This window comes from Cebidichthys violaceus, unplaced genomic scaffold (assembly GCF_023349555.1).
Source record: "Cebidichthys violaceus isolate CVI_PGR_0920_01 unplaced genomic scaffold, fCebVio1.0.p SCAF_58, whole genome shotgun sequence".
In the NCBI taxonomy this organism is placed as follows: domain Eukaryota; kingdom Metazoa; phylum Chordata; class Actinopteri; order Perciformes; family Stichaeidae; genus Cebidichthys; species Cebidichthys violaceus.
In genome coordinates, this window is record NW_027176794.1 from 1,306,440 (window position 1) to 1,321,990 (window position 15,551).

The window sequence follows — 15,551 nt, forward strand, 5'->3', positions numbered from 1 at the left end:
TGTTAGAAATATGACGGAGAGTTTATTTTCTAATAAAATGTTATAATAATGGTGTCCTGGCTGATCATTAATGGAGAAAAATAAAACAACTAGCAGTTGTGTCATTCAGAAGTCAGTGATTCAGCGTTTCAAATCAACCAAGTTCAAAAACTTTATTGACCTAGAACCTGATTAGAATGCCAGATGATGTATTGTACAGAAAGTTGTACATAATCTTTTTTGCAACATAGAAAACTTTACATTGCTGTATCATATACATTTTGTTTTCTACATCCATGAGCAGGAATGCATCCCATTCATACTTAAAGCACAGCTAACATTTGTCATTTTCTCTATACATATACCTTTCCCGCAAAACAAAGAAAAAAACCCATTAAATATATTATTAACTTTTGATTTTGTACACATGAGTGAAAACTAAACGCAAACATGATGAAAACAGACTAGTGACTCAAAAGCAGCTAGCATCAGGTTGCTCTCTTATCTTCCAGTTTCAGAAGCCCAGTTATCATCTATCTCCAATAAAAACCTAAGAACATATAAAATGGAATAATTTAACCCTTCACTTTCCATGTTCATGTTCAATTACAAATCGTACGGTATAGGACAATCTGCGGGAGATGGTACAGTCAAATAAATTATCACAAAAGTAAAATCTCCAGTGCATTCAAAAAAGAGATCAAGTGCAGCAAATCCAGAGGAGGAAACAAATAATAAAGAAAAATAAATGAAATCTAGTGTTATAAGATTATATTACACAGCGGCAGATCTGTACAACTAGTTTCATCCAAGAGGCTACCAATACTAATGTTAGCCATGTGCAGACAGAAAGATCATTACTATCAATGTGTGACAAATGTCACATTTCATAGTTCCTAAATATGTCCTGTTGCATGTTGTTGAATCCATTCATTCTTTACTTTTTAAATATACAGTAAGAAGCACACATCTTTTGAAATATATTCCTTCTGAGCAGATCAGAGATATGGATAACTGTCAGTTGTTAATCAGTAGTTGTATCCAGTGGAGGCATCGCTACACCTTGTACAAGACATTACTGTTTTCACCGTGATATCAAGTACTCTGTCGGGGCTGTTTGTGTGAATAGGCGTGTCTGTGTGGGTGTGTGGTGACAGGGTTAAGGGTGCGGGTGGGTGGTAGCAGATAGCCGACTGATCATCAGCTGTTTAAGTCAGGCATAAACCCCGTGGAGGGTCCTGAGGTGACACGGAGCCGCAGCGCACAGATCTGAGGTGGAGGCCTCAGTGGGGAGGTGGCGGCTCTGTGTTCGAGGCCGGTCGTGGCGCAGCATCACTGGGCCTCCTCCCTGACCTCTGTGTCCGCCTCCTGCTCAATGTGTGGCGGCTGAGGTTCTGGTTCGGGCTCAGGCAGCTGCGCGATGTGAAACACGAGGCCGATGCGCAGGTAGAACTTTCTTAGGACAGCCCGCAGCTCGGGGATCAGGTCGAACTGCATGATCTCACACAGGAGAGGGTAGTATCTGGACGCGTGCACCTTGAACTGTGGGATGAGACAGAGCGAGTGAGACAAAGACTCCCATGTCTTGGAGCTACAAAGAATAAACAAACACTTTAAAGCAATTAAATCATATTTATATGCTGGTTATTTGGAACGAAATGGCTGTAGGTGACAAACAGCATCGTTTTTTTGTAGAATAAACATACTATTCAATGTTGGGCTAAATGCACTTGTACATTTTTGCAGCTCATCAGATTTATGAATCTGAATCTGAATCTAAATATTGAAATAGTCGCAATGCAATCAGTTTTGCTTATGCTCTGCTGCACTCTATTCCATCTACACCCTTATTATGATTGGCATATACAGTAGATTCCCAATTTATTATTATATCAATTCATACCATAGCCACAAAAAAAGCTTTTTTTCTGTCTCGCAGGTCAGGCGTCACTTAAAATAGTTTAACAGGACACCACAAACATAGCGATGGTAAACCACAAAGTTAAATCAGGGCACAACTGCAAACACGTTACAAATGCAACATGATGATTTGAACATGCCTCGTATTTCGTTACACTGATGTTAAAAGTGTGATAATACACTCTGAAGTGTCAAAACTGAGGACTAACTGCCCCATCTGTTATTTTTGGAAGTCAGACCTAGTTGTAAATGATCTTGCTTGTGTCAGGAAAGGCGTCATCCAGTGTTTTTAGGCTCCTTACCCTTTCATCACTGATCTTTAGCACCTTGGTGAGGAAGAGCAGCAGCAGGTTGGTCCAGGCCTCTCTGTGGCTTTCTGAGGTCAGAGCCAAGAAGTATGCTACGGCCCCACTGCACACGCTGCATCACACGCACACGCACACGCGCACACGCACACACACACACACACACACGCACACACACACACACACACACACACACACACACACACACACACACACACACACACACACCAGAAATGTTTAGTATCACTCTGGGAGAACATTAAACACAAAAGAAAGGAGCTGTGTTGCTCTGTAACTTATTTTAGCAAGAAAGCATCTGCTTCTCTGCCTTGCTTATCACATTAGAAAGTGCCAGCATGGAGAAGAGGAAGACTGTTGTTAACTGCTAATTAAAGCCACTGACTGAGGCTGTTATGAAAACAATTAGGCACTTTTCTTCACAGTTTAAGCTTGAGCGACGCAACCTCTGACCTTTCTCCTTCGACCCTCCAGCCCTCTTCCGACAACAACAGACACCCCCCCTCTCCCACCACCACACTCACAGCTCTCTTGCACTTCAATCTCTGTAACCTAATCACCTCCCAAATCTGCTTTGCACCCTGCACTAATCAAACTTGCATGTGTGCTGTACATGGCCTCTGGTAAACAAGGGTCTGTGTGTGTGTGTGTGTGTGTGTGTGTGTGTGTGTGTGTGTGTGTAATTAAAGAATAAATGTCAAACTGTGTTGCTTCTGGATGACAGGAGTTTGAGAAAGTGGAAATTAACATAAAATACAGTCATGATGACACAACAATGTCTCCACAAATTAAGATTTCTGAGCCACTCGCACATAAATGTACCATCCATCCATCCTCCTCCTCCTCCTCCTCCTCCTCCTCTCCTCTTTCTCATCTTCTCTCTAATAATGAATGCAAGTAGGAGAGACAGACCATGATTCTGCCTTATCTCTATATCATCATCAATTCGTGGGTGAGGAAGGGGGGTGAAGCCGGTTTGTGAGGTGCTGAATAAAGACGCCGCGACGACAGCAGTCCTGACTGAACAATGAGACATCAGTGCGAGAGCCGATTCCTTTGGATCTTTACAGTGCGCGGAATCCGTTACAGAGAACTGCCGAGCTGTGCACACGCTGTGCCTTTGCCACGAGTAACCGACTGTAGATAGTGACATCAAAACAACCCCCCCCCCCGTCAGGGTCAGTGTCTTTTCATGTCTCCTTCCTCTGAGGAGGCTATTGACGTCTGTGCCTGAAGAAGTGTGAGTTCTTTATTCCCACATTGGAGCGAGTGATAGCGAATGTGCGAGAGACGTGTTGGGCTTTGACCTATGAAATAGTCCTCAGAAGACATATGCATATACACACGCAGACCAGGGGTGGAGCGGGCGGATGAGGTGATATTAATATTTCACAGATGTATTTGCAACAACATCCCTGATATGGTGCCAATTTATTCTGCAGGAGTGATAGTTTTTCTATAACTACTAACTGCCCCCTCAAGATCATTGAAGTCTATCATCGATTCAACTTTTGAAATCATAAACATAGTTAGACCAAAAATTCCCATATCATCTAACTCACACCTAATTGAATAACTAAACCAGTCAAGTTTTTGCAGAAAGATGTCCTGTTCCAAAAGCATTGCCAACTACCGACGACAAAACCTCCAATCAGTTTCTAAATTCTGTCAAGTTGAACGCACATGCACACATGAATGTATTGCTACAAATGCCAACAACTGATGTTTGGCAGGAGTCATGTACTATATGCAGACAGCATCATTAGTGGGATGAGAAAAAGCAGCACAACAACAGAAACCATTACAACGAACTGTACTTCAACCAGTAAAGGTGCATGTGGTGGCCACTGAGAAATGCATGAGCACTACAGCCCTTGTCTGTGGGCAGATTGTGGTACTGTCACAGGGTTAACTGCAATGATGAGTGTCAGAACAATATGAGAAGTGTGTTGTATCCACTTAGAAATCATGTTAAATACCAATTGAGGTAACCGAGTAGGTGTAATTGTCATTATCATCCCCTAGAACTGATTGATCAGCAGTTACGGTGGCGTTGCAGTGGGCTGTGAGTGTGTCATGCATTTGTTCCTTACTTGAGGAGTCGTCTCTGGACCTCCTCCCAGGCGTCCTGGCGGCTCTCGTCTGTGTACATACGAAACAGGATACGCAGGCCACACGCCAGGCTGCTGGTCTCCTGCTTCAACAGGTTGGGCTTCGACTTTCCTTTGAAACCTTGAACACGAACACACACACACACACACACACACACACACACACACACACACACACACACACGCTCAGTTACAGTCACAGCCATTTTTTAAAATAATGATGATCATTATTATTATGATGATGATCCCCAAACTGCCCCAAGAAGCCACAGCGATGGACACGGTGATGTCGTGCCCTACCTGCTTTCCACAGTAAGGTCCGCTGCTCGTTGTTGGAGTTGAAGGCCTTGGCGAAGCCGTGCGACTCCAGCAGGCAGTCCAGCAGCTTAAAGAGCTGTTCTGAGGTCAGGTAGCGGTACATGCCCTGGTCCTGGGTCTCCACCGGGACGTCGGCTGCATACGAGGCATCCCGCTTCACAAAAGGCAAACACAAAGACAGCTTATTATCGTCTTTAAATCACATACACACTGGAATATAGAAACAGAGGTCGAGTCGAGTGTTTTGTACCTGAGCAGCAGCAAAGTTCTCAGCATCTTCTTTCCTACTGGTGGCCGGAAAAAACACAATGTTATCGATAGTCTGGATGAGCTCAAGCTGCACGACGCACTTTATCAGCAACGCTGTGAATAAGCGCTGCTCCTGGACCTCTGTGGAACACAAGAGGGAGACTTCAATCAGAACATTCGCTCAGACGAACTGGAGTCAGTCGTTGAGCAAAGCGACAGGCTTACTTATCGGGGTCCTGCTCCTGGAGCCGTCCTCACACATGCCTGAGGCCGAGCTGTACTGACTCTGCCGACGGTTCTCCATGGCGACCCTATCAGCGCTGCTGATGGAGTGCTGGTCGTCACAGCGGGACTGAATATCCACTGACTTCTGGGAAATGGAGTCCTGAGAGCAAAGTGGGCAGAGTGACTGCAAGGCCTACACATGTGTACACAGTAGTTGAATTATACAAACACAGGGAAGGTCTTGCTTGGATATGCAAAAGAAATGGAAATAAACCTGAACAAATATAGCAAAACAAAATATGGACAAATAGTGATTAATTCACATGCAAATCATAATACTACTTGTTTTCCTTACCAGCTGTTTGTCTGACAGGCTCTGTGTTGTCAAATGTTCTCCCTCTGCTCCTGCTGGTCTCCATGTTAACAGCCTGAAAAACAGTTCACCCACTAAATCACATTCATTCTTGGACAGAATGACAAACAACTATCAACTTCCAGTCTAGAAAATGCATCCAGCTAAACAAAGTCTTAATCAACTTTGTTGATTGATAGGTCCATTTTCTTATAAATATCTGTTTGGTTTGTCCCAGTTTATATTGAGAATCCCTGCTACATTTAAGACTGCAGGTTTATTTACGTCTCAATGTCAAAGCGTGTTTTCTGACATCGAAGCGATGCCGTTCTTATATTCAGTGGGGCAGCTTACGCGTGTGGGATGGTGGTCTTAAAGATGTCCAGCATGCAGTTGCATGTCTTGTCCCAGGTCTCCAGGGAGTATTTCTCCCCATTCAGGATGACAACATTCTCTAGACAGTTGGTGCCTGAACGGGCGAGCTGCTCATTATCTACAGACACACAGATGAAGAAGAGGAGGAGGAGGAGGAGGAGGAGGAGGGGTTGGGCCGAGAGGAGGGAGACACAAGGGGAGGGTAAATGAAAAAAAAAAAAAAGAGTGAATAATGTAAGATGTATTGATGTACAAAGTCTACAGAGGTTTCCAACAAACAACCCCAAAATACTAAAAACCTTTATTGACTTTTTACTTCACCTTTGTCTTTGTATAAAGCGGTGGACCAGTATTGATGCAGTACTTAAAAGTTCAAAAACAAGTTCAGTCACTGCAGCCGAGCTCAGGTCATGGCTAATGCCGGGAACTGCCCTAGCGCCTCTCAATATTTTGACCTCCGCAAACTGTTAAAGCTTTAAGACGAGAGGACAATCTTGACCCTGACGCTGTCCACTCGAAGATAAATATAGCAGGAAAGAGAAAGGAGTTGCCGCGCGCTCACCTTGCTGCACACACCAGTAGAGCTGAGCCAGAATATCATCCAGCAGGACGTCATTGAGGGACTCAAAGTATTGGGTGAAGACGTCGCAGATGGCATAAAGTGCATGATTGCAGGTGGTGGTCATCCACTCCGCTTTCTGAAGGGTGCAACACAAACCTCAGTGAGAACTCCATCAAATTTAGAACAAAAGCTACATCACAATGCCGCAGCTTGGGGATTAGAGATTTGAATATTTGAGACATTGGGCTGTAAAGCACAGCATTTGAAACAGCTATTGAGGATGAAAGACTCGTCATGCACCTCAGTCTGTTGCTCTGGCAGCTTCATGTTGTCAAAGATCCTGAAGACAATTCTGAAAAGGTCTTGCCACCAGTGTTTCTCAAAGGTGTGCCCGTAGGTCTTCATCACTTCAAACATCACTGTCAGCCCTCTGGGAAATGCACGCACACGCACACGCACACACACACGCACACACGCACACACACACACACACACACACACACACACACACACACACACACACACACATTTGTCCTTTTCCTTGATGCGATAGCTGATATTTGCTCTTTTTTTGTTTTTACAACATGATTTACAGTCTTTTTCATCTCACTAGCTTTGACTTACAAACATTGAATGTGCGGCAGCATATTTTTATTGCCGTCTCACTTGAAAATTGAAAGTAATGGGTTTTTAAATATACAGCTTCATGCTTTTAATGGCGCCCACCACCATCTGAAATAACAGGCTAAAGGTGAACCCGCCTACCTGGTCCTGACATCCAGCTTACACCTGTTGATGATGCAGGAGAGCTCAAAGAGGATGGGGAACCACCCCCGCACCCACACGCGGTCCTCAGGCGCTACATTCATGTCATCGCTGGTGTAGTCTTTGAAGGCCTGAAAGAGAAATACGAGCCGTGTTCACCATTTGTTTTGCATCCGGGAGACAATTAACCCTCTTAAACAATTACACATTACCATACATACTGTTCGTGCCCCTGATCTGAACTATCACTCTCTTTCATGCTTTCCTGATGCACACATTCTCCCTCTTTGGGGATGTTAAGGGTGAGGAAATAAATATAGCAGTATGCGAAAGCTGTACCGGTAAACATTTGCACACGGAGCATTTTGATGTCATCGCACTGGATGACGTCCATAAATATGGGGTAGATGTACTCCTGCACTTGTGCACATTACTTCATCCTGCTAACATGCTTATTATTACATTCATCATTCATCTCTGCACATGGGGCCTTGACAGTGCAGAATAAACCGTTCATTACAAAGCAGTGCCTGACATTGACCTGTGGCCTCTCTGAGACGTATTTGGCGCAGTGTCGGATGAGGCGGATGGCTTCCATGCTGGTGTCCGGGAAGGAGGCATTACAGGCAAACTCTGACAGACACTTAACGGCGTCCTGGAAGGAGTCGATTGTGGCCGCAAAGTGTTTTTCAAATACATTCGCTGGGAGACAGATAGAGGGAGATTAAGGCGGAATAACAGAGGGGTGGGTAGAGGTAGATAAAGATAGATGAAGGGGAAAGAGAGAGAAGAGATATCAAGTCCCAAATCTGACGGCCACAAGGTGAATGTAGCAAAACAAGATAGAAGTTATTACATCCTTCTTAGGTATCTGTGTGTGTGTGTGTGTGTGTGTGTGTGTGTGTGTGTGTGTGTGTGTGTGTGCTGGACTTACTGACGATATGGCCGGTGGTCTGGAAGGCCAGCTCCACAATGCTCTCGTCCTGGTCAGAAGCAGCCAGGTGGAAGACAGAGAAGATGTTCTTCCAGCCTGAGCGGATGTTCGCTGCCTGGGAGTTAACCATCTGGGCTATACAGCGCACCACCATGTCTCTGATGGTGGGAGACCTGGACAGGAAATATGGAGGCAATAGGAGCGGATCGTAAAAAAAAAAAAAAAAAAAAAAAAAAAAAAAGGCCAGGGGTGAAAGAGGGAACAGAAAAGATTGAGGAAGAAGGAGTAAATAGAAGAGGCGATAAGAAAGTAGGAAGCACAAGAGTCAATCAAATTGAAAGAAGGAAATTAATTTCATTCATTGACGTCAATTATCTTTAAAAGCTCTTGATATCCCCGTTTCAAGCAGCAACATTAATTCTGCACTGGCTAGTCTTAGCCCGACGGGTTTTTACAGCAACTGTTGCCATAGTGAAGAGCATTCCTAATTGTTCAGTAGTTATGAATGAGAGCGCGCGCACACACACACACACACACACACACACACACACACACACACACACACACACACACACACACACACACACACACACACACACACAGAGAGAGAGGAGGGCAGCATGAGTGAGTCTAATGGACACACTGCATGGCTGCCTGCCATCTCATCTCTGTTGAAGCCCTCAGCCTGTTCAATCTGTGGAAGGATTTATGTTTACACTGCTACTTCACATGAATGAAAAATGCGCTGCGGTAAAACAGCTTGCCTTTTGACGCGCTGCATGCAGACAATTACGACTGCAAAACTCATTTATAACTGATAGCTATTCAAAATCCATTCAAGACTGAATTGGACCAAGCAAAGGAGGGGGGGGCTTTTTACATGAATTCAATGAAAGGTTCATGCAAAGAGACTGAAATGGGTCATTCACTTGTCTCTGAGTGAACAGTACGCTACATGTGAACAGAGACAGAGGAAGAAAGAGACCGAAAGGAGGAGAATGAACAACAGACGAGGCAGAGAGCTGCCACAGAGGTTGAGGGGAGGAGTGTGAGTCTGCAGCCATGGGAGAAACAGCCCAGAAATAGTAACAAATTAAAAGCCACAGCACAGGCCTCGCTTTTGCACCGCCCGGCACTACAGATTTACGTGGAAGCAGCAACATCAGCACTCAGTCCCAGACAAGTGTACCACTTTACCTGTTCTTCTTCATGATGTGCTCAAAAGGCCTCAGAAAGTCTTTCTGGAATCTGAAGTTAGCCAGCTCCCCCTTCTCCAGAAATTTCATGGACAGTTGCCTGAGAGAGTCCACTGCGAAAATCGCCACATCTTCATTGGAATTACAGCCAACCTGCACCGAGATCAAAACATATTTCAGCAAGATCTCCCTGTTCATTTTGTAAATTGAATGTTTTTCAGTCAGACTTGTAGCAAAACAATAAGCATGTAGTTACACAGAAGAAACGGTTCACCCTCCAGCAGGAAATCGTTTTTTTTCTTAAAATCCACTTTCCAACACGATGAATGGCCATGTTGAGTGTTCCATTTTACACTCTCTAAACTCATTTTGCAGCTACTCTGTGAAAAGCAGTTCCTTAATGAGAGATGTGTCAATGAATAACAAACTAGCAGAAAGCTTTTCACGCAACAATCTGTGTTCATCAGTGACTGAAATCAGCCTTTTGTAAAACAGAAGGAGAAAGAGAAAGTAAACAGTCCTTTGCAGCTTACTTTCCAACTGAGAAATGTAGATGATCAATGACACTATTTTTAGTTTATTTCCATACAACAGAACTATTACTGTATCCATCTCTTACAAATCGTGCATCTTTTTCACGATTTCTATCCCTGCAGCGACCAATCCTCACCCACCTTGTTGAAGTGGTCTCCGATAACCTCCCAGATCCTGGACCACTGCAGCCTGATGCGGCCCATGTTGTAGTAGGAGATCTCGACTATTTTTTGCAGGCTGAACATACGTGGGTGTGTGGGCGAGGCCAGCTCATCCATGGACACAGCACACAGCCAGCGCACAAAATCAACTGACGAATAGATAGAAGATGTTGGCAATGAGCAAGGAGAGGGTGCTTTGTGCGGGAAAAGTGATGCACGACGATCAGAAATAGCCAGAACGCACCCGTCATTGGAGCAATATGAATAGCAGTATGTAGCTAGATCAGCTAGACTCACCTATAGCGTTACCATCCAGTCTGGTAGAACCGGTGAATATCCTAAAGCAGAGAAATATGCGACAATTATTATTTACAATACAGGATTTGCATTTCTGCCAAAAAACATAAGAGGATGAGAACTATGTCTGAAAAAGATACGGTATTTGGTATCTTGTATGAAAAAGAGTTTTCCTGATAGTTTTTCAGTGACTACAGTACCTGTCCACAGCCACCACCACACTCTGAGAGCTGGTCTCTCCGATGGACTCCTGAATGCTGGCGATCTGCTTACGGTCCACTGTCCCTCCAACTACAGAGCCGAGCACAAAGCTTGTTTTACAGTCAACAATTGGGTGTAGTTTTCACCGATTTACTAAAACTTCAGCTCCACTGAAAGAGGTCAAGGCTTTGACACTACAATATACTGTATATGTATGAGTTGGTGCTGACCTAGACCCAGGTACTCGTCGTTGCTCTGCTCCTTCGTACTCGTAATGAAGCCCTCTTTGCTCCGCACCGTCCCTGAGATGTAGCGTGCCTTCACCCCTGTACCGATCAGCTGAGCCAGCTCCAGCTGACTGATGCACTTCATGATCTGAAAAGGGAAAGACCCCATGACAAACTCAAACTGGTTGCTGTAAAATACCCCAAAAACCCAACAAACAGCTATTACTGCATCACTTTTAAATGAAAAATCAATGCACTACCATTATCATTCAAATCAGTAATTCTGGCAGGATCAGCATCTATTATATAGATGCATTATATAGATACATCAGAATCTTTGTGCTTGAGCAACAAATGCTAAACAGAATAAAATGCATTTCCTAAAATTGATCTTAATTTAGATGGTGAGAAGATTTTAAGAATTTGATGAGGAAATAAAGCGAGTGAAAGTGAGACAAGAGGAGCAAACCTCATGCCAAGAGTTGCCCAGGTAGTTGCCATCGGTGTGGGCCACAGTGATGAGGGTCTTGATGGTGTCAATATTCTTCTGCTTCATTTCTGAGATGCCAGAGCTGGCTGTCAGCAGGGTGAACCTCGCCAAGGCCTGCACATACGCATCCCTCTCCAACTGAGACAATGTGGGACGACAGTGTGTCAGAATGCGCCGCAAGGTATGAGATGCAGTCAGTAATCCTTCAGTTAGGACTGCAGTTACCTGTATGCAGAAGATGCACGCTATCCTGATGGCACAGCGGATGCCCTCCAGACACAGTGAGGCCACCTCAGTGTCATCGCAGTCCTGAAGACCCACGCTGAATGCTGCCAGGAAGGGAGTCCATGCCAGCTGAGGAACGCCAGAGGCATGAGGTTTACAATGTGTGTGTGTGTGTGTGTGTGTGTGTGTGTGTGTGTGTGTGTGTGTGTGTGTGTGTGTGTTTATGTCTGCTACCTTAAACATGGGCCTGACGTGCTCCAGATGTGTGGCGCTGGTGAAGGGTGCTTGGACGTGGCTGACGGCCTCCATCAGAGCCTTGGCCGTCTTGGCCATTTGCTCCATCTCCACGTTGTACAGCAGACGCCTCTGCTTCTCGCTGGCCACACCTGAGCAAGAACACACAAATACACACAGTCACACAGTCACACACACACAGGTTTCCACAGTAACCAAACATATTCAGCAAGGCAAACACTGCAGCTTTTCATTTAACAGGCTAGGAGGCTGAACTATCAAGAGACAAAAGGCTACAATGGGCCTCTTTATGCCGATTATAATTTTAAGCTGCAAAGTCCATAAAATTGTTCCAGTATTGCATATAACGCTTCCATTGAATGGGTTTTCGTGATTTCTTTGTTCGTTTAAAACCATTACGGCAACAAAGACATAGGTAAATGGCTCGGGATAATTTATTACATCTTTGAGACACCCCAAAGCAGCGAGACTCACTCTGCTTGTTGGATTTCATGGTGAGCTCTTTAGTCTCCTTCATGGCAATCTTTTTTCCGGCAATCTCGTCGTAGATGGCCGAGAGATACTCCTCGGGTAGATCTTTGCTGTCGTTGATGCCGCGGTTCATCTTGATGTATTGCTCTTTTGTCATTTTATTCTTCACCTTTGTAGACGAGAACAAGGATGCGGTTCAAGAGCTGCTCATGCCATCCTGGTGATTGATGTTGCACCGATAACCGAGGGAATGACTGCTGTCAAGAGACATTCCCAAAGGCTGCCAACCTCACTGAGGTGGAGTGCTTACCTGTGGACTGTGAAGGTCTGTTGTCAACATAATGATCGAGTAGGCAAGGACGTATGCCGTATCAGCGCTGGCAAAGAGGGTTTGTCTGGAAAATTGAAGAGGAGGGTAGGGAACAGACACAATGCATATTAATAGCAGCATCTTGTATCGGGGAATGTTAAATCAAATTCAGCTATTCCCATAGCAGGGATTTTCCGGCCGGAGATGTAAACCCACCCCTGATTGCATTCAAGATATCGCGCTGCAAATTTCTCCATGAGCCGGTCGATCTTCTGGGCCTCTCCGGGGAGCCGAAAGCCCTCCAGGAACGTCCGTAGTGCGGAAACAAAGTCTTTGCCTTGGAAGTCCATTTGATCCACGTAGGCGTACATCACCTCTTTATTGAAACGATCATTATCTCCAAGGAATTCTCCCACTTGAGTCTTGGAGAGCAAAAAAGTGAAGAGGTCAGTCTTTTTTTTGAACATACTGCAATCTAACATACAAATCAGAAGTCGACAGGAAAGAGAAACAAAAGCCTGAGCTGTTTGGTTTGAACCACCGGAGAGCTGGACAATTACAAGAATTGCAATAAGTTGCTCTTCAACTAACATTTCTCATCATCATAAAAGGGAAAAGCAGAAGAAAATAGATTTCAACGCTGTAAAAGAGAAACGTATTAGTCTGCCTTCTCACCACTTGCTCTAACAGCAGGACTATCCAGTCAGTGTGGATTAGATGAATACTTGTTAACATTCATGGTTATCCACTCTGTTTGCCACTGCTGTGGTACCACTGCATCTAAGAGCCCTTGTTTCTGACCAGATGTTATGAACGCTCTTTAATGCTGATCACCGCTGCACACTGACGCCCCTCGAGGCGGTCCAATCAAAGCGAGCGTGCTCCTCATTAGAGTTAACGTTTACGCTGCTGGTCGACAGGCTTTAGATTATTGCTTGGCTTCTGTGTGGTTTGGCTGGCTGACGCACAAGGAAGAGAGTGCAGAGTTTGTTGAGCTCGACTGGCCATTTGTTTATTTGCCAAGCATTCTGCTGCCACTTCAGCTATCGGACGCTTATTTTCTTAAAGAAGCCTCCCCCAAACAAACCCAACAAAGATGCTGGTGTTAAATCTGCTGTCTATTGCGAATTAGGGCGAGTAAGGGCTTCAAGACTTTGGCCACAGTTTGCCTCTTCCAAACAGATTCCTTAATATCAGGCTTGAGATGATGTTGATATGAACGATGTTTCACTCGAATACTGAAATAAATTCAGCAACAGTAACAAAATATCAAGAGTGCAGGTGAGCCTGTAATGATTTAAAAAAATATTTGAATGTCATTTTCAAAATGACATCAAAAGAACAATCTGTTTCACATCAGTCTTCTCTCTGATACAGATGTTTCTGGGGGTAGAATGAAACATCTGCACCTCAAACAGCTGCATGGTGACTTTGCATTTTTTGATTTTCGTGATAATTTGATCCAATCTTGGATTTCTCCAAGAATATGGAATAATTGTATAATAAGTACACAACACTGAGATAAGTTGTGTTGATCGTGCATGCTTATGTCTATGATTTTGCAGGTATTGTGGTCTGCATTTTTTACCGAATCAAGCCTCTCTTCCTGGTGCAAGAACTGAGCAAGATCCTCTGGGGTTGTACCCAGCATGCCTTGCTCTTGAAGGTACTGGATTCCTCTCTTTGGTTTCTTGTTGAACCTGTGTAGAATCCAAAGACAAACAGTGTACTATAGCCAGAGCAGTATCCCAGAAACAACAGGATCAAATGCAAAAATCGAGTGAGTAGTTGAACTTACAGGTCAATGCCTTGCTCGATGATCTCCTTTTGCTGTTTGAGGACCTCAAACTGCTCGGGGTTGTCAGTACCTGACATCTGGGTGCTGTAGCTGCCGATGCCAGACGAGGCCGTGGAGTCCAGAGAGTTAATGCTCCCATAGCGATTGATGGTCTCCGGGGCCTTGGTCTCTGTGCTCTCCTGTTCCGATGGTTTCTCTTGGCCTGAAGAGCAAAAGACACAAGATAAGATAACCCAGAAGGGACGATAGACGAGTGGAAATAAACCAAGTATTTCTATTGTTACTGTAAGAGGCAACCCCCTGGAACCATCACAAAGGTGTGAAGTTTTAATTGAAAGTCTGACGCTGGCACAAACCCAGCCTGGAGGCTTAAAAGATGAGCTAACTTAATGCTCGTACTGTGGGCGAGACTTCGGTAATTGAAAGGGAAAACTGCAACACAGAGAACAAAGTGACCCTGAGGCCTTCTAGGTGATTGTTGTTGGCAGGGAGGGTATGCACACTGGTATTACTCACATGCACACAAGGACACAGCCTAACGAACTCTGGAAAACACTTATTCACACAGAGCAAGGGCAAGGCAGGGTAGATATTATAAAATGTAGGTTATCTTAAAAGCTCCAGTCAGTCAATGAGGAAGCAGCCACAATTTAAAGACCAAGAGAGGTGTTTATTTTTCTTAAGCCAGCCAGAAACGATATTTGCTGCTGCTGCTGGAGCGGGTCCACCCTGTAACCCAGTGTTAGGGCCAGGTATCCGATTACCCATCGGAAACTCTTTAAAACATTCAGGTCAGTGTCACGGTAACGTGAGCTCAAAGTGTGCTCCCTATTGTTAGACTTACAGCGTCGAGAGAAAAACTACAGAGAGGAGACATATTCCTTTAGATTAACAAGCAGCATTTTCTAAGTGTTTCTACCATCCATTGAATTAATACGTACATGGTTCTGGTTACAATCTATTTGGTGTGAGTGGGCAACGGGAAACCCAACAAACAACACAGGTTATAGAAAGGTGAGGCTAGTACAAAATCATCTCAAGCTACGGACACAACGATTCCTATCACAGCAACACGTTCTAGCAAAAACTCTGTGCTCTTCTGCTATTACCTGCTCGTGCTTTGAAGACATACAAAAGAGGGAGAAAATGACACAACAAGGGATGATTGAAAGAGTCATATATTGTGCTGGAATGCATCACACATTTCAATGTATTGTAATCACAAATATCATTGCAGTTTGATTATGTGAGCAAGAATCTTCGTCTGAAATCC

General features: G+C 44.4%; 1 protein-coding gene across 2 annotated transcripts in view; it reads right to left on the reverse strand.

Moving 5' to 3' along the window:
• Window positions 1–138: 138 nt before the first annotated feature.
• arfgef1 (ADP-ribosylation factor guanine nucleotide-exchange factor 1 (brefeldin A-inhibited)) overlaps window positions 139–15,551 on the reverse strand; it is a 46,743-nt gene continuing 31,330 nt past the window's right edge. For both annotated transcript variants that reach the window (XM_068732235.1, XM_068732233.1), the window contains 26 exons: window positions 14,279–14,480; window positions 14,069–14,180; window positions 12,697–12,902; window positions 12,481–12,565; window positions 12,174–12,339; window positions 11,679–11,830; window positions 11,445–11,573; window positions 11,199–11,357; window positions 10,733–10,877; window positions 10,502–10,592; window positions 10,302–10,342; window positions 9,984–10,153; window positions 9,311–9,462; window positions 8,114–8,286; window positions 7,721–7,881; window positions 7,180–7,310; window positions 6,715–6,844; window positions 6,415–6,550; window positions 5,832–5,970; window positions 5,481–5,553; window positions 5,126–5,285; window positions 4,902–5,041; window positions 4,634–4,805; window positions 4,316–4,454; window positions 2,202–2,319; window positions 139–1,521 (listed from right to left, as the gene is read on the reverse strand). In XM_068732235.1, coding sequence (XP_068588336.1) covers window positions 1,312–1,521; window positions 2,202–2,319; window positions 4,316–4,454; window positions 4,634–4,805; window positions 4,902–5,041; window positions 5,126–5,285; window positions 5,481–5,553; window positions 5,832–5,970; window positions 6,415–6,550; window positions 6,715–6,844; window positions 7,180–7,310; window positions 7,721–7,881; window positions 8,114–8,286; window positions 9,311–9,462; window positions 9,984–10,153; window positions 10,302–10,342; window positions 10,502–10,592; window positions 10,733–10,877; window positions 11,199–11,357; window positions 11,445–11,573; window positions 11,679–11,830; window positions 12,174–12,339; window positions 12,481–12,565; window positions 12,697–12,902; window positions 14,069–14,180; window positions 14,279–14,480 — 3,692 coding nt within the window. In that variant the 3' untranslated portion in view covers window positions 139–1,311. The remainder of the gene's footprint in view (window positions 1,522–2,201; window positions 2,320–4,315; window positions 4,455–4,633; window positions 4,806–4,901; window positions 5,042–5,125; window positions 5,286–5,480; window positions 5,554–5,831; window positions 5,971–6,414; window positions 6,551–6,714; window positions 6,845–7,179; window positions 7,311–7,720; window positions 7,882–8,113; window positions 8,287–9,310; window positions 9,463–9,983; window positions 10,154–10,301; window positions 10,343–10,501; window positions 10,593–10,732; window positions 10,878–11,198; window positions 11,358–11,444; window positions 11,574–11,678; window positions 11,831–12,173; window positions 12,340–12,480; window positions 12,566–12,696; window positions 12,903–14,068; window positions 14,181–14,278; window positions 14,481–15,551) is intronic.